At 51.1% G+C, this 18081-nt stretch overlaps 1 protein-coding gene across 1 annotated transcript; it reads right to left on the reverse strand.

Moving 5' to 3' along the window:
- Nucleotides 1–539: 539 nt before the first annotated feature.
- Nucleotides 540–17609, reverse strand: LOC144369287 (uncharacterized). The gene is made up of 12 exons (XM_078028701.1): nucleotides 17427–17609; nucleotides 12407–12594; nucleotides 11296–11501; nucleotides 10854–11059; nucleotides 9670–9784; nucleotides 8179–8294; nucleotides 7783–8013; nucleotides 6585–6699; nucleotides 4182–4282; nucleotides 3899–4015; nucleotides 2810–2924; nucleotides 540–914 (listed from the first exon to the last, which is right to left on the reverse strand). Exons 1-12 carry the CDS (start codon nucleotides 17466–17468, stop codon nucleotides 706–708), a joined length of 1761 nt encoding a protein of 586 aa, XP_077884827.1. The 5' UTR covers nucleotides 17469–17609; the 3' UTR covers nucleotides 540–705.
- Between the last annotated feature and the right edge of the window lie 472 nt (nucleotides 17610–18081).

Raw genomic sequence — 18081 nt, forward strand, 5'->3', positions numbered from 1 at the left:
AATGTGAAACCGTGAATGCCAATCATTACAAGTGCTTCTGACACACTCTAGTGCAACCTGGGACACCCCAAAGTGCTCAACGAGAACACACTTTGTTCCTGCAAGTGGAAGCAGCTTGCATGAACTGTTTCAATCAGGAAATTCCAAGCTCTTCTCAGCAATCACATTCAGAGCACAGTTTTGGCCCAATAGAAAAAGGGTCCTAGCAAGAGGGTCCCACACCTACGATCACCTTCATAAGGTAGCTTCCCATCTTCTGTGTGGAAGTGGGTTTCTCCTTGGCCCTTATGCTGTAGAGGAGACCACTAGGAGCTAAGCTTCATGCAGGACCATCTGACCCGGACTTTTTGCAAGCCCTATGAAGCCCTCACACAAGCTTAAATGCTACAGGACTCTGCAGACCAGTCCATGCAACAGTAGACATTCATTCATTGTCTAGAGTCTACAGGTTCCTAAATGCATGGCATTCATTATCATCAAATGCACAATTTTGATCAAAAACCATCACAGTAGATCAGGTAACAAATCATCACAATAGATCAGGTAACAAAAACATATATATTTTAAAATAATAATATATTAATGGGAACAACAAATACAGGATAGAGTAACAACTGTGTTACTAAACAAGGTCAAAGACAATGGCAAACTATAGATTCAAACTTTGAAGCAAATAGTAATCAATGTAAATATTCCTGGGCTGCCTCAGCCCCGCCCAGGCACACAGCAGCAGAATGGTTTTGCAAGCATCCTCAGGAGGGCTGCAGCCTTCTTCTTTGCAGGACGAGAGGGAGGTTGAGGCTGGATCCACTCATCATTCTTTTGGGAGAGGCTCCTTTTCCTCAGCACGAAGTTGGGTTTCGTGTGAGGGTTCTTTGCGTAAAATACGTTGGCCTGCGCTGGAATCCTCAGCTCTGGGGAGAGAGGGGTGTACAAAATAAGGTGGCTCAGGAGGTGCTCCCTGGGACACCCCAACATCTGAGAGCCTGTGCCAGAAACGAACTGAGCCACACACCTGAGAGCTCTCCAATTCAGTACCAATACCAACAAGACAGCCTCCACAGTCCTCCCTGAGGAAGAACTAGGCAGAGCACTTCAACAGACCTAATGTCTGTTCCTACCAAAGGCTTTGGACTCCAAAACATCCCAGGTCCTCTTGCATCTGCCAAAGCACACCACTAGGGTTTGCATCTGAAATCTCCCACAAAAGTGCCGAAGATTCAGACCCCACATGAGCCATCTTCACAGGTGGGTATGGAAGGAAGCATTGGATGGTGAGTGCTCTGATGTCAACATGCAATTCTCATTCAAGATGAATACACTACTGGGAGGTGGGAGGGACTGGAAGAAAGGTTGAGCATGCTTGGTGGAAGACGTAAACAGGAGTGCGCCCTGGGCACCAGTACCTTGTCCCTGTTGGCTCCACTGAATCCTCATTCTCCAAGTAGAGGTCCTCCTTCTCCTCTCCGTCTTTCTCTCTCTCCCTCTCTCTCAGCCTTGTTCTCTCTCTCCCAGTCTATGCCTTTGTGGCAAGGGCTGAGGAGCTCTCCACTGCCACACACTAGAGCTTTATGGACAGCCTCAGTGCACAACCAAAGAGAAAGTTGTGAAACCCAGAGAAAAGGCCTAGGATTCCTCAAGTATGGCCACGGTGAGGACAGGCTGACCAGCACGGATACCACATTAGAGCCACGCTTCTGCGTTGGTGGAGCCTGCTTCCATGTGAACCAGGCTTCTGAGAATGGAGGCCACATTCCAAATGCTGCCCTCCTGAGAACAATGATTCCAAAGACCAGCAAAGGGACTGCTTCCCTCTGACATGGTGTATGGCCCAGTGGTGCCATGACCCCGAGTGGGGGAATACAACAGCCAGCTTCTCCTTCCTCTGAACATCTCTTTCCTGTTGCCCTCCTCTAACCTAGAGCCTGTTCTCCATCCCTTCTGGGTTGGATGTGGGGATCTCTGCTATGAATTTCTTAGGCTACCAAGGCCTCAGACAGACTTCCTCTTCCATAGACTCTACTAACCTAACAGAAGGTTAAGATAGGAGACAAGTGATCCTAGAACTCATTGGGATGGTGGTCTTCAGCGTACATAGGCTGGGATAATGGCTGCTGAGGTGTTTGGCTCACAAAAGCCAACCAACCAACCAATGAAAAAGCGCTGACATTATTATCAGATGAGCTCTGTGGCTACGTGCTCAGGAAGCCCTCATCTGACTCTAGTTAGGGATCATAACCTGGCTATTGGGATCACTCCTTGGCTAGTGGACTCAGGTGCGGAAGACCATGGAATTTATGCAAAAACAGATGATTCAAGCTGTCTCCCAGGCTGTGTTTTCTTCCCAATTTCATCCTGTTACTGCTTGCTAGAATCTTGGCAATGCTCTGCCCAGGCAGTGGTTTTCTGGTCACACAGAAGGCTTTCAATCCTACTGCTTCAGTCCACAAAATGCCAGTTCCATCTTTAGCCCATGCATTCCCATGTTCCTCTGAAACCACTCCTATCTCAGACCACAGAACCATACTGCTCCTGGAAAGAGGCTTTCCTCCTCACTCATCAATGATGTCAGCTTTGCATGCGTCTTCATGTCCTGGGCAGGGCACCTGGTGGGGAGCCGCACTAGCCACTGGGGTATACCAAAACACCTGGAGAGCTTACACCAGCAGAAGTTCAGTTGGATTTGTGCACGAGCCCAACACACCCTGTTGGAGTGTTCTTGGGGGTCAGAGACTACTCTTTGGTGCTAAGAGTTGACCTGAGTCCACATCCTGACCCTTGCTCTCTGTCATCTGATTGTCCCACTTACTCTGACGGTGAGAGATGATTTGGCCCAGCTCATATTCCTCCGGCTTCTCCTGAGTAAGCAAGTATAGCTCGAGGGCCCTGCGGATGACGACAGGAGCCCGATCGTGGCAGGTCACCTGGAGCAGCATGGGAGAGAGGCCTTCAGGAAATGGGCCTTGAAGTGACAACTCAAGGACAGTGGGCAGGGGCATTCTGGAGGCACCTCCACTCTAAATACAAGGGCAACATCCATGACCCTACTACCTGAGGCTGACCTCCTGCTCATCGCGTGGGCTCTTCCCATAGGCTACTAGCCCAATCCTTGTACATAGGACTTCCTGGACCTGCCATTGCTCTTTGTGGAGCTGCACTCCTCTCCAAGTGAAAGGACCCCACTACCTGCATACAGATGCAATCTCATCCCACAAGTTGGGAGGAATGGGACAATAGCCTCCAAGATCCTAGGTCTGCCCGAGGATGCAGGCGGCATTGGGAATGGCCTAGGCACAAAACCTAGAGGCTTTGGTCTGGATTGCCAGGGCCCAAATCAGACCCAGGAACGTGACCACACACAGGAGTGACGAAAGATAGCCATGAGAGCTCCTGGCCTCCAGAGGCTCAGTGCTGGCTGGGGTGTACGAGGGCACCTGTTCCGCCAAGGGTAAACATTGGGTTACCTGGACATTTAGTGTGCTTGCTCCACATCCATACTGACTCTGCAGAGAGACCCTCTCAGCTCCTTGTTCAAGGAACATGCAGAACCTCATACTGGTGTCCTGCTCCATAGAGGCCAGCATCCCATACAGAGGAACCTGCAACCTAGGTCCTGGCCTGTTCTCATCTGTCACCCATACCTGCCTCTGCCCTTCTGGACTGCATGCTGCCACCTGACACACAGACTCCCTCAGACATGGCGGTGGACAAGCTGCTGCTCTCCCTCATCTCAGCTCCAGCCCTTCACACTGACCTCTTCCTTCTTGATTCCCATCTATCCTCCTGATCATGCAGAAGCTCCAAATTCAAGAGGGCATGAGTAGTTCATGGTATTGGACCAGTGTCTGCTCCCCACCCAGGTGTAAGCACCAGGGGACACCCCTGCTCCCAGGCTTACCAAAACAGTCTTGGCCATCTTTGTGCTTTGTGTTTCTATGTGGACACGAATTAAGCAGGTGTCTCCCACCTGCTTGTGGGAAAGCGGCCTGGAGGACTTGCAGGTTGATTCTGAGAACTGTGGGGGATGGAACATCAGCAAACCCAGAAACAGAAAGCCACCCCAGCCTGTCAGTTGGCTCTATGGGCTTCTAGCACATATGTCCAGGTGCTCAGGCTTCTTATTTCCCCAGGTGGCAGTGGAATGGCAGCACAAGTACAGCTTGAATAAGGTAGGTGTTTACCTCCTTTCCCTTGACCTCGCGGCGTTTCCTCACGATGAAATAATATTTGATTTGTGGATTCATGGACAGATACATCAGTGAGTGGTCAGGGACCTTGATTTCTGCAGAGCAAAGTGGAGAGAATTGTTAGGTGGCACTCAAGGATTAGACCACAAAACACCCACAACCCCTGAGAGTCTCCGCCAGGGCGAGCCTGCACCAGAATTGAGAGCCCTCCTATCCAGCTACAGTGCCACCAAAGACTCCCTTAGTGATTCTTCCCTGGAGAAGATGATGTACAGGATTCTAAACCAAAAGAGCACCTGGCAATGGAAACAGCACCTTGGGCCCAGAACTTCTCAGTGCAGGTTGGATCTGCCAAAGGGACACTGCTAGGCTCTGCATCAGGATTGGCAAAGGCTCCTGTGCTTAGGCCTTTCTCCCCAGGGCAGCCATGCTCACACATGGGCATTCAGGGAAGCGTTGGATGGTGGGCGAATTCATCCCCTTGCCCTGGATGAATCCACTCATGGATGAATACACGGAGGGGAGGTGGTATCCATCAGAGTTGTGTTGGGCATGGACATGGGAGGACTTGAGCAGGGTGGTGCCCTGGAGAACTCTATTGTTTTCTAGCATCGCTCTCCTTCCCCTTGTTTCTCATCATGAGCTGTCTTCTTGGTACTTTTATTCTGGTTCTTGTTCTACTTCTGGCTCTTCTTTCTGTCCTGCATCTTCTTGTAGTTCTTTCTGGGTCTTTTTCCTGTTCTTACATGATTCCTTCTTGTTCTTCTTCTTGTGTATCTCCCTCCACCCTTCCTTCTGTTCACCTCCTTCTTTTTCTTCTTCTGCCTCCTGCTCTTTATCGTGTGATCCTCTCCCCACTCAGGAGTGTCTCTTTCTCCTCCTCCTCCTTCTCCTTCTTTCTCTGGCAATGGTGGGGCGTCCTGAGGAGTTCAAATCTATCACACTCTTCTGCCCAGATGCAGCCTCCGTTCAGTAGTCCAAGATGAAATCAGTTCTCAATCAATGGCCAGGAGTGAAACCAAGACCGAAGACAAGTGACTTCCTTTCTTTGTCATTGTCACAGTCAGGAAAGACTGAATAACAGACACCGCATTCTGGATAGGCTTCTACCTGTGGTAGTCAGCACCTCATCTGGACCAGGATTGCTAAAATAGATTCCACCTCCATAAAGCTTCCCCAATGAAAACAAGGTTTCCAAAATCTAGGAGAGGGCCAGCATCACTGCCACCCTCCTGCCATAAGGCATAGATGCCATCACACCTAATGGGTTCCAGGCCCCCCGTAGTCCTCCCTTTTGACGTCTGTTACACACAAACCTCCCCTGGTCTGGAGCCTGCTCTCAACTGATGCTTGGGTTGAAAATCTGTTTCTGAAATCACCTTTGTAGATTCTCGGTTTGGTAATTCCTTTTGACTGGCTTATTTTTTTACTAGGGATAAAGCCAGAGTCACTTAAGCACTGAGACCATTCCCAGGCCTTTTGACTTGGGTACAGGGTCTCCCTAAGTTTCTGAGACTGTTTGGAAATCCCCATCCCCCTGCACTGCCTCCCAAGTCCCTGAGATTCGCAGACACTGCCCCTTGCCCAGCTCCTTGCACCTCAGTCTTCCTCATGTGTGAGACAGAGCCAACTCAAATGAGGCGGTGTGTGAAAATGGGAAAACTCACTTACGTGCCCGACAGAGGGTGGGTTCTACTGTGGACAGGCTGGGATGGTGGAGGCTAGGAGTGTCGGGCTCACAAGAAAGGAAAGAGCACTGGCATTGTGGACAGCTCAGCATTGTGGCCTCTGTTCTTCAGATGCCCTTCTTTGTTGCTGGAAGGAATAATAACCTGGCCATTCTGATATCTTCAGGAGATGGGCACCCAGGCACAGAGGACTTGGAATTGTTCCAAAAAGAACCCAAACAGGCTGTCCCCTGGCCTTGACTTCCTCTTCACTGAGTGCTGTTCCCAGTTGCTGCAATCCTGACATTCTTGAGTAGGCAGGACTTCTCATATCCTGGCCATGGATTGGGACCTGTGCGGCTTCCGTCCATAGCAATGCTGATCCAATCAGGACCCATGCTCTGCTCCTCTTCATTTGAAGGCATCCTTATCAGTGAGCCATAAACCAAACTGATGATGGATTGAGCCTCTCTCTGCCTTGCCCTCATCGATATTAGCTTTGCATTGCCAGACCAGGTCCAGGGGAGAACACGTTTAGGGAGGTCCAGCAGCCCCCTGGGGCCGCACTGAACACCTCCACATTGGACACGCCCATCACTGCACTTGGTTTCCTGCACCAGGCCCACCACACTCTGGCTATTTTAGGGCCAAGGCCCACTTTCTCTTGGCTGTGAGTTATCCTGAGCCCACTGTGGATCATGTCTCCCCACTGTCTGATTGTCCTACTTACTGTCATGCAGAGACATCATTCTCAGCAGCTCAAAGTTGTCCACATCCTCATGCTGCAACAAATTTTGGTCCAAGGCCCTGCGGATGAGGCTTGTCACCCTCTCCTGACACGTCACCTAGATCAGGGTGGGACAAATGTCATCAGAGAATGGATTTTAGAGGAGCTACCCAGAAGACTGTGGTCAAACATTCAGGAGAAATCTCAGCTACATATACAAGGGCACAATCTTGTTATCCTGCTACCTGAGTGTGTCCTCCATATACCGCCTGGGTTCTTGCAACGTGCTACTAGAACAATCCTGGTACAAATATCTGCCTGTACCTGCCATCTCCCCTCTCCCTGGGGAGCCACATTCCACTCAGGTCAAAGGACCAAACTGCCTATGCGCAGACACACTCTCATCTCACTGAGATGACAGCAATGGGCCAGGGATCTGTGCACCAAGTGTGCTCTGGGATGCAGGCTGCCTTTGTGGGTGGAAGAGGCAGATGCACTGAAAATTTTGGTCCTGACTGCCACTACACAAAACAGACTCAGATACAAGAGTGTGCACTTGAGTGCTTCATGATAGCCTGGAGAGGCCCTGGGCTCTGGAAGCTCGGTGCGGGTCTGGTTCTAATGATGTACTTGACTCAGCACTGGCAGTCACTGAACATGTCTCCTCTGCAGCTGGACACCTGCAGCATTAGCGTGTCTACTGCACATCCATAGAAATTCTGCCAAGAACCCCTTTAGTTCTGTATTTACATACATGCAAAGACTGACATTCCGAAGCTGTGGCATGACCCCCCAGGTGATCCCGACCCCACATTTCCACACCTAGTCATGCTAAGGAGGTTCTCTTTCCTGCCACCAGGAACACACCCCCTCCTACACGTGTGACAAGTCACTGCCAGTTCCTCTGCTCCAACCTCACTCATTGAGAATACCAAGTTCTAGGCACTGCAGCCTGCACCCTGGACATATCTCTGCCTTCATCTGTCCACAGCACTTTCGTCTGCACTTCTGGCCTGCCAAACCCACAATGCACAGGCCCACTCACCGCTGCAGCTGGGCATGCTGAGGCTCTCCCCCTTCAGGTCAAGCCCTTAAGACTGACCTCTCTCTTCTTAATTTCCCACCACAGCCCCAGGGTTAGCTGTGTCTCCTGCCTTCCACTGTGTGGACACCCAGGAGGCAGCCCTGCTGTCGGGCTTACCAGGATGCGCTTTGTCTCCCTCAGGCTCTGTCCCTCTAGGAGGACGTGGACAAAGCGGCTGTCTTCCACCTGCTCGCTGGAGTGAAGCAGTGAGAAGCTGCTACTGGCGACTTTTCTCATGCACCACTCATTGGTTTGGGAGGCCTGGGGCAATGGTCCTGCAGCCACCGCAGAGCTGCTGCTCACAGCTGCTGGGATCCTGGATGCCACTGCCACAGAAGGCTCCAAGAACTGTGGGGGATGACAACATCAGCAAAGCCCAGCACCTGCACCCCACCCAGCCTGGCATTGGCCCTGTGGGCATTCTACAACATCCATCCAGAACCTGAGGTTCTTGTTCCCTTGGAGGATGTGGAGTGGCACCAGGAGTAAAGACTGAAGAAGGTGGCTGTTTACCTCCTTTGGCTTGACTTTAAACAACTTGCTGGCAGCTGTTTCCCGAAGAAGAAAGTTATAATCCACTCTGCCATCCAGGGCGTAATATACGTTTCCATCTGCAGGGATCCTCAGCTCTGGAGAGGCAGGGGCAGAGGCGTGGTAGGTGACACTCAAGGAATACACTACCCAACATCCCCCACAACTGAGAGCCTCTGCCAGCTCAGGTCTCACACACAGACCTGAGAGCCCCCGAATCCAGCTACTGTTGCACCAAAGACTCCCCACTGATTCCTCCCTGAGGACCCTCTATGCACAGGAGGTCCCCTACAGGAACACCTTTCAAGGAAATAGCCCCTTGTACCCCAGACCCTCTTAGTTCACGCTGGACCCACCAAAGACAAACAGCTACACTTTGTATATAGATTGGTCCCCCAAGACTCATGTGTTCAAGGTTTTCTCCCCACTGCAGCAATGATCACAGGTGGGTTTGGGGAAAAGCACTTGATGGTGGGTGCCTCCACCTTGCCAGTGGATTCATCCACTCATACAGGGCTACACTAATTGGAGGGGTATGGTTTGGAGGTGTGTTGAGTGTAGGTGGAGGATGTCCACAGCAGGGCTGTGCCATCCAGAGATATATATTTCTCTTGAGTTCCCCACTTCTGCATTTTCTCCTCATGAGTATAATTCTCATTCACATTTTTAATCAATTTATTGTTATACTTCTTGTTCGGCTTGTGTTTCTCCTTCTTGTTCTTGTTCTTCTTCATCTTCTCCTCATGCTTCTTCTTAAAGTCATCTTGACCTTCTTATTCATGGTCTCCTCCTTCAACTTATTTTCATTTTTCTACTCCTCCTTCTCCTCCTCCATGTCCTCCTTCTCCTCGTCCTCCTCATCCTTGTCCTCCTCCTCCTCGTCTTCCTCCTCCTCCTCCTCTTTCTTCTTCTTCTTCTCCCTCTCTCTCTCTCTCTCTCTCTCTCTCTCTCTCTCTCTCTCTCTCTCTCTCTCTCTCCTCTCTCTCTCTCCAAGAAGAGTTTACAAGCTGTGAAGGGTTCTATTCTACCACACTCTTCTCTCTAGAAATGGCCTCTGGTCCTAAGTGGACTCAGTTTGCAATGAATAGAAAGATTGGAAACCAGAAATGATTCTTCATTGAACTGCTTTTCTCATGTACTCAACTAGGTCAGGAAAGGTCGCCAAAGTAGGCACCCTGTGGTTGTCTGTCTTCTTTGACACAAGACAAAGAAGCCTCTCTTCTTGGCCCCTTGTGGATAATAGCTTTGCAATGCCTCCTCAGGCCAAGGAAAGAACACATGTTAGGCAGGTCCGCAGCCCCTGGGGAACATGAAGAACCTGCAGATTTATGCCCCATCATTACACTTTGTTTTGTGCACAAGTCCCACAATACTCTTCCTGGGCATTGGGTCAATGCACACTGTGTTTTGGCTCCCAGGTATCGTGAGCCCACTGTGACTCACTGCTCCCTACCCTCTGATGGTTCCACTTACTCTGATGGTTCAAGAGAATTTGCAGAAGCTCGTAGTTTTCTGGGTTTTCCTGCTGGAGCAAGAATGCATCTAAGGCCCTGCGGATGATGACTGGAGCCCTGTCCTGGCAGGTCACCTGAGCAGGGTTGGAGAAAGCTCATCAGAGAGGGAATTTGGGAGTAGCTACCCAGAGGACAGTGCTCAAGGACAATCAGAGACAAGTGAGCTCTCAACACAAGGGCACCATCTTGATACCCTGCTACCTGAGGCCTTCATGTGATCATGTGGGGGTCTTCCTATGAGCCTCTAGTCCAATCTTGGTACAAGAGTTTGCTTCAACCTGCTATGCCCTACAGGGACAAGGGAATAAGGACCAAAAGGCTTTGTACAGACACACTCTAGTCCCATCAAGATGGGAGGAATGGTCCAGTGGTCTTCCATATCCCTGCTCTGGTCTGGGATGCAGCTGCATTTTTGTATGGACCAGGCACAAACCCTAGTTGCTTTGGTCCTGACAGCCAGGGCACAACACACACTAGGACTCTTTAATGATAGGCATGGAAGCTGCTGGGCTCGAGAGTGTCAGTGCTTGCTAGGGTGTCAGGAGGTTCGGACCCAGCAGGTGCAGTGGTTCAACATAGCTCCCCTGGAAGTGGACACCAGAGTCTCATGATGGATACTCCACACCCAGGAAAATTCTGCAGAGAGAGCCGCTAAATCTCTATTCACATACATGCAAACTAGGACACTAATGGGCCCCTCCAAGGCCCCCAGTTCTCTGTGACCCACACCTACCCACCCTAATCATTCTACAATGGCTCCCTTCCCTTCAACCAGCAACATATCCCCTCCCACACACAAGAAAATGACTGCCAACTCCTGTGCTTCAACCTCCACGGTTCAATATACTCCTCCTCAATACCAAGGTCAGTAGAGGATGGCCTGTACCCTCGATATTTCTCTGACCTCCTCTGAACCCAGCACTCCTGCACTTCTGACCTGCACACCCCAAAACACGCAGGCCCATTCGCACCCAGACCTGGCATGCTGCTGCTCTCCCGCCTCTCTCTTGCTCACTTTCTGCTCTCCTTCCTGACCTTCCAGAAGCTCCAGTTCAAGAAGACAGGCCTAGTCCAAAGTGTTTGCTGTGGACTCGGTCTTCCCCACTGTGGGCTCCCAGGAGACTCCCCTGCTCGAAGACTCACCAGGATGCTCCTATACTGTGTTGTCCTTTCCTTTTCCAGGTAGACGTGAATGAGGCACCTGCCTCTCATCCGCTTGTTATATTGGGGCCTTGGGGAAGACCGAGTAGAGACCCCTGATGTCCTGGACTCTGGCTCTGCCCCTTCCCTGGGAGAAGGCTCTGGCTCTGGGGTTGGCTTAGGAGCCGTGACAGGAACTGAGCTTGTAGCTAGAGGAGAAAAGATGCCAACATGACTGCCTTGCCCTGACCTTCCCACAGACAGACAATAACTCTGCTGCCAGGAAGAACTCAGGCCCTTGGCCCACACAGGACCTCTTTGCAGACTGGGGTCACTTCCTGAATGGACAAAGGCTTGTCCTAATTTCCAGCCCAACACCAGGCATACAGACTCCCTGCAGTGGGACAAGAGTCGGACCTTTCCTCATATACCCTTAGGTACTCACCACAGTCCACCTGGCTCTCAGGCTTTGCCTGGCTTGATTTGCCATCTTCAATTGCGGCCAGGAGGTGGTGTGCTTGGTGTTCCAGGTTCAAGCCTCCCAGCAGGAGCCACATGGATAGCAGCTGCTGCAGACTCAGAAAGCCTGGAGGCTGATGGGAAGCCTCGGAGTAGAGGTTCACCCAGGTCCCCAGGAAGGAAGGTGAGGCACTGTGGGGAGGAAGGTGTGGAGTCAGCAAAACCCTGGCCTTGCCTTCACCACGGCCTCCAGAGAAAACCTCTGACCCTACACTGGGGAGAGCAGTCTTTCCTCAGCCTTCCCAAGTCAAATCACCTTGCAGGTCCCTATTCTGGAAACAGGAGCCCACCCTCTTGACCCCAAGCCCATTCCATGTTGAAGTTGGTCCAGGGGTCCACCATAGTCACTGAAGAGGACAACGTGCACTTATGCCCCATGGAGTCAGGGATGCAGTCACATGTAGGATATGTACTCATGGCACCTGCGGTTTGAGGCTGACCCCCATGAAAAGGGACAAAATGGCAGTCATTTGCACCCTATTTTTCAATGAATTATGAAACGTGACTGGAAACGTGTCTTCACACAGTGGGTGCTTTCTCCATGTTCATCAGTGAATGAGCCCAAACGGCTGATTCCCACATATCTCTGGGTGTGGGAGCCGCCATGTCCAAAGCCCCTGTCCAGCTATGTCCCAGCTAGGATGCTCTGTCCCACTATGGAAATTAACATGTCTTTATTAACCCAAAAGTGCTTTTCCCAAGGCCTGAGTTTTGAGACACCTCTGGCAGAGATCTACATTCTTCACAAAGCCAATATCACACCAGTGGTGCCCAGTGTGTGGGGACTGCTCCACGGACCTCTGTGGATCAGCTGGAGTCAGGATGCTTTCTCTGCCTGAGAGCGGAGTTCACTCCCCTTGCAAGGCTGTGGCAGGCACCTCCAGGACTCGTCCCATTTGGGACTGACATTCCACTATGAGTGTGGTCCTCTATGTCATTAGGTATCACAAACCTTTGGGTCCCTGAGAGGTACATGGCAGCCCCAAGACCCAGGCATGAGGGGGCTACACACTTGGGCTTGGTGGTCTGGTGCTTACCTTGGGAACAAGAGATCCAGCACCTGCTGGGTGGGGATGGAATCCCAGGAGATTAACCCCATGTTGCTGCTGAAATGTAGGTTCCTCCCACAAATGACAGGCAGGAGCTCATTCCTAAGCTGGTCCTGCCTGTAAGGTTCAAGGCTCTGTACCCTGAAGGGCTCCTCCGTGTTCTCATCATTTTCACCCTGGGTTGGGACCAAGAATGTTGGTTTAAAATGGAAATGGTGACAAACAGAAAAATGACTTGTGCCAATACACTAGAGTCAAAGCAGAATGGGACAGTTCCCATCAGTACAAACACACACACACACACACACACACACACACACACACACAGTCAGAATAGGAGTCCTGGGCCATTCATCAGGGATCAGATTAGAGGGCCTGCTGGGCTCACCTGCCCTGTGCTACTCACTGTTACTCTTGAGCTCCTCTGCGACAATCGCCAGAGGCTCTGGCGTCTAAGATGAAGCCTCACCCAGTGCATCCACAAAAGGGCTAGTTGGCCCCCCTGAGATTCCTGGGAGCCTGAGGCTCGGCATTGTTTGCAACCACAGGAGAACATCCTTCTCCCTCCAGTTTCTCCAACCAAATGAGCTCGGATGGCTTGGTCAGTTAAGTGGGTGCCTGGATACCAGGGTTCCATGTTCTGTTTGATCCATTGTCAAGGCAATGATGTCATTTCCTGTGCCCATACCTGAGCCTCTTTTCACATAAGACCACTTTCAAAAGCCCTATGAGCTGCTGATTTCTTCTCCATGCCTAAACATCTCAGGTGCGCAGGTGTTCACCAACAACTACCCAAACATCCACACCAGCATCTGCCCTGCTTGGTGCCACTAGAGTTCCAGCTTGGAGCCTTCAAAAATGCATTCACAACCAGTCCTTCCCTCTCAGCAGCTTTTGGACCCTGGTCCCATCATTGTGCAACTCATGCTGTGCCCAGTCTTTTCTGGAAAGTAGGGTAGCATCTAATCTCTAGGGTTTATTGTGTCTATTGGCCCATAACACCCTCTATTCTCTCTGAAACCAGAGATGGGACTCACAGGTGGCTAAAGCACAAATGTAGAGATGGGACAATCACAAGAAGGGCAGAGACAAAGAATGCACGCCAACTCAATCAGGCCTGTGTCCCACACAGGGACGTGGCCAATGTCCGTCCCATCGTGGCTGCAGTTCCCTCTCTACACCATGGCAAGTTGGAGGGGACTGAGATGCAGAGGCTGCTCCCCTCTGCCATACAACTTCCCAAGGCTTCTCCTAAGATTTCAAAAGGGCCAAGTGTGTCTAGTGTTGGGGTCTCACAGAGACTCCGAGGTACCACAGCATCCTGCTGCCCAGAACCGGTTCACCCCTCACCTCAAGGGGGCTCAGCCTCTGGATTCATGGGAATTGAAGTGGGTACAGGTGATGGGATATCACCTCCAAGACTGAGTTATGCCAAGTCCATGACCCCTGTCTGCATCCCTGTCTCCAGCACCACTCCCCTCTCTCTCTTTCCTCCCCAGAGCAAACAAATCCATTTAGCAAGTGTGTCCTGGGATAAAGACATGACAGTCACCCATCCTCTCATTGCAAAAACACTGAGGCTCAGCCAACATGGATCCTACCAGGAACACAGGCATAAACTCAGAGTCCAATCCTTCCAGCCCAGCCTCAGTGGAGCCTGGACTCCCAGCCTCCTGAGTCAAGGAAACAGAGGTGCCTAGCCGAGCCACCTTGGATGCAGCCACACACAAACTGAACTCATCAATGCCCCTTGCTCTCAGTTGTGAGTAAGAGGGGAGGTGGTGTTTCACAACCCTGGACATCAAGTGCAGTCTCCAGGCTTTGGGGTGTGCCCTGGCCTCTCTCTATCTGCCCAGGCCCTCCAACTCACACTGGCCTTTTACCCAACCTCCTCCTAGGGCCAAACTCAATCCTGCCTCTCAATTTCTTCTGCCTTCCCCAACACACTGCTCCGCAAAATGAGCAGGGCTGGCTCTCTGTTATCATGCTGGTGTCAGCAGCAATGCCACCCCACTGACATCATTCTGAGTCCCAACCTAGGCACTCCAGCTGTCCTTGCCACGTGTGGCCCTGTTTGGGCTCTGGCTCTTGCTCTTTTCTTTCATGTGCATGTGTTTTGAGGTTTTGAGTTTCTCCCACTGCAGAACTGCAGCTGTGGCAGGGTAGAGCTCATGAAGGTGACATTCTGAGCCACATCCAATCCCATCAGGACTGTGAACTGGGGTGATGCTGGAACACAGTGATGAGTGAACACATGGGAGGTGGTTGGACCCACCTTGCCTCTGAGTGGTTTCCTTTCAGGACAGGAATGTAGGGATAGGAGCCCCTGGCGTGGGAAGCTTTGCACAAGGCGTGACCACGGGCTCTTTCCTGGCAAAAACTGGTTCCACTCAGCATGGAGAGCACTGTCATTCCTGGTGGCTAACAACAGCCCTGGACCCCAGAAAGGAACCCACACTCAAGATTAACGTCTGAGTGTGCGTGTCCTCGAGGAAATGAGGTCTCCTGATCCCAGGTGCAAAGGGGTAAGTCCTCTAACTCCAGGGGCCATGAAGGGACATCTGAGATTCCCTTGTCCTTCTTTCCCTCTCTGAACCCATGGTGTCCTCACACTAACCACAGTTAGGACCCTGGCCTCATTCCCCAGTTGGGATCATTAGGCTCCATAAAGGACAGTCTCTAAGATGCTCAGTAAACCACCACCCTCTGCACAACCCATAACCCTATTCACCCAAGAGGCAAGAGGATTTCTATTCAGGAAAACCAGGACAGGGAGAGCCTTTCTCAAGGACACAAGGACATTAGTGAGTGAGGGAGTGATTAATGGATGGAGAACTATTTCCACCACCAACTTCCAGGAGCATATATGGCCCTTTGGGCACAGGTACGGACCCTTTTTTTCCAATCAACTTTTTCAGAGAAGTGAGGCTGCCTTCTAGATGGCACCTCCACACTAAGGGGGTCTCCTACTTCTTCCACATGTACATATTGCAACGGGCCTCCCACTGTGCATCTGAGAACACTCTGTGGGCATCTGTAGCCTTTCAAGACCCCAGAAACCATGCGGGCACCCCAGCACCAGCAGAGCATTTGTGCACATCACAACAATCACCCCGGGTGAGAACTCTCCGTTCCACTCTGTACTAGGCCCTGCCATCTGTACTGATCAGTCCAACCCCTCTCCTTCCTGTTTCTTGATTATACTACCATGGTTCCCACACATGGATGCCAGGGTGCTTGTGGCCCCCCCAACCATTTGAGTTCCGGGAACAGTGGAATGTGTTTGGGAACTTCTGGATGACGGGAAGTCCCACCCTCCAGGGTTTCATCTTCAATGTAATGAGTGCAGAGGGAGCCAGGAGGGCTCTGTCAGGTAGAGAGAGGTGGGAGCTGATGGAGCCTCAACTAAGGGCCCAGGACTCTGGGTTCAGAGCTGGTGTTATGTGGAATTGTTGAGGGACGTGAAGAAAACCCAGCTCACTGTACGCAGAGACAGCAGATGCCCTCACGTGGTCAGGCTGCTGTGCTAATCAGAGCCCCAAGATGTTCCATAGGTGTGCAGGTGGGGAACCCACGTGCCAGCCCAGGCTGTTCCTGAGCACCTCTACCTGGATTCGGAGCACGTGACTCTGCATCAGCGTCCTCACATCAATGTATCCCGGCCCCCCACCCCAAAAGTTCTCTCAGAGACAGTGAGGTTCCACTGCTCTGGACTTGCCCTTTTCTCTGGGATTCTGGGGACCCATTAATTAGGAGGTCACAACAATTCTCAGCACACAGGCTGAGCCTACTGAGATCCCAGGAGTATCCAGGCATTGCTTCTATTTATAGTCCATCATGTCCCACGACACTGTGGACACGTATTGCACTCACCTAAAGAAACCACCAGGCCCAGGGCCTTCGTGCCACTGGCCTGCAGACACCTGGAGGAACAGGCAACCTATAGGCTGCGTGGAACCAAAGACCCTAGATCCTGGGATCCCAGCTGGAAACACAGCTCATGTGCACACAGTCACCACTGTCACCGAGAGTGCAATTGAAACACCCGCAGAGTTAGCAGTGGACCTGATATGCCCACGAGTGGGGGTGAACTGCATCCCTTGAAAATGATCGTGTCCAGAGAAAGGCAAATTTTGTAGGATTTCACTTATCTCAGATTCTCAATTATCAGGTTCATAAAAAGATAAAGTACAATGTTCTTTTCCTGGGCCTCATGGGCACTAGAATTCTGCATTGATGGCAAGAGTATGTCCACGTGACTTCTGGAGATGCATGGTGGTGACGCCTATACACCAACATGAACATGCTTAATGCCACTCAACTGTGTCCTCCAAAATGGTTTAATTACAAAACAGATGTTCGGTGTCAATTACCACAATGTAAACCCTTGGGAGACTGCTGATTGACTCATCTTAGCGTAAGTCAATGAATAAAGGTCCTAAGGTGCGAAGCTACAAAATGAGGGATGAGCATGGATGAGGATGGGCGGGAGAATCCTCCCCCTCTAACACAATTAGGGAAGGATGTGCTGCCCTCAAGTGGCTGGGGGGCCTGGGATCCTGCCACAGAGGGGGATTCCAAACCTCACATCCCCTGACCCAGGCCAGAAGACCAGGTAGAGTCCAAGGACCCTGGGGTGGCCCAATGGCAATAAAGGTCAAAAGGAACTGGGATCTGCCTGGACCCTCAATCCCCTACTCTGAGCAGGGCTGCATTATGAGGCCAGAGGCCATCCATAGCAATCTGCCTTTACAGGAAAACAGGGACTGCAGGCTGCCTCTGGCTCACTGACTCAGGATGGTGTTTTCATAAAGCAAGACCACTTCCTCACATTTGACCAGCAGCTCATGCGCTGACAGCACAATGGCTGGCTTGACTCAGGCCCTGAGAAATGAAATAGAAAATTCATAGCAAACCCATCTTCAGCTCTTCCACATCATCAGGGGGTGTGATTCATTTCCATCAACAAAGATGTCTGAAATGATGTCTAAACATGCTGGGGACTCACCTCCGTGTGGAACTTTTCAGGAAAAAGGGGATCAAATCTCATGAAGCAACTCTTCTCTCCTCTAGCCCATGGGCAATGCAAGGAACCTGCATGTTACCAGAGGCTCACTCTCTCTTCTCATGTCTTCTGGAAAGGATTCATGAATGCTTCCTTCAAGGTGAAGCAGAAGCCTGCATTCCCAGCTGCACAGAAGTGTTTGACGGCAGTGTCTCCCTTAAAACCCAAGAAGAAAAACAGGTCATTAAACAGGCACATGGATTAGAGTACATGATCAATGATCCCTCCTCCCTGAAGCCTTCCACATGCCCACCTTCCACATTCACAGAGAAATGCTTGGCCATTCTCAAGACCAGGAGACCATGATGCTCATCACCAGGAAGTCAATAGGAACATGAACAGAGCAGCATGGATTGCACAAGGTGGCACACCAAGGATCTGCAGCACAGCTGCTAGAACACCAGAGCTGAACTTCAGTATTGACTTTCTGCCACCTGCCGAGTACGATGGTAATGTCAAGCACAACATGCAGATATGCAAGTAGTGGGTGACACGGTGCATCCATTCACAGAAGTGGGCAACATCTTCATTGGAACAAGGAAGTATCTTATCCTTACTCATCAAAATCATCACAAAGAATAAAATGGATGCAAGACTT

This window comes from Ictidomys tridecemlineatus, chromosome 12 (assembly GCF_052094955.1).
Source record: "Ictidomys tridecemlineatus isolate mIctTri1 chromosome 12, mIctTri1.hap1, whole genome shotgun sequence".
NCBI lineage: Eukaryota > Metazoa > Chordata > Mammalia > Rodentia > Sciuridae > Ictidomys > Ictidomys tridecemlineatus.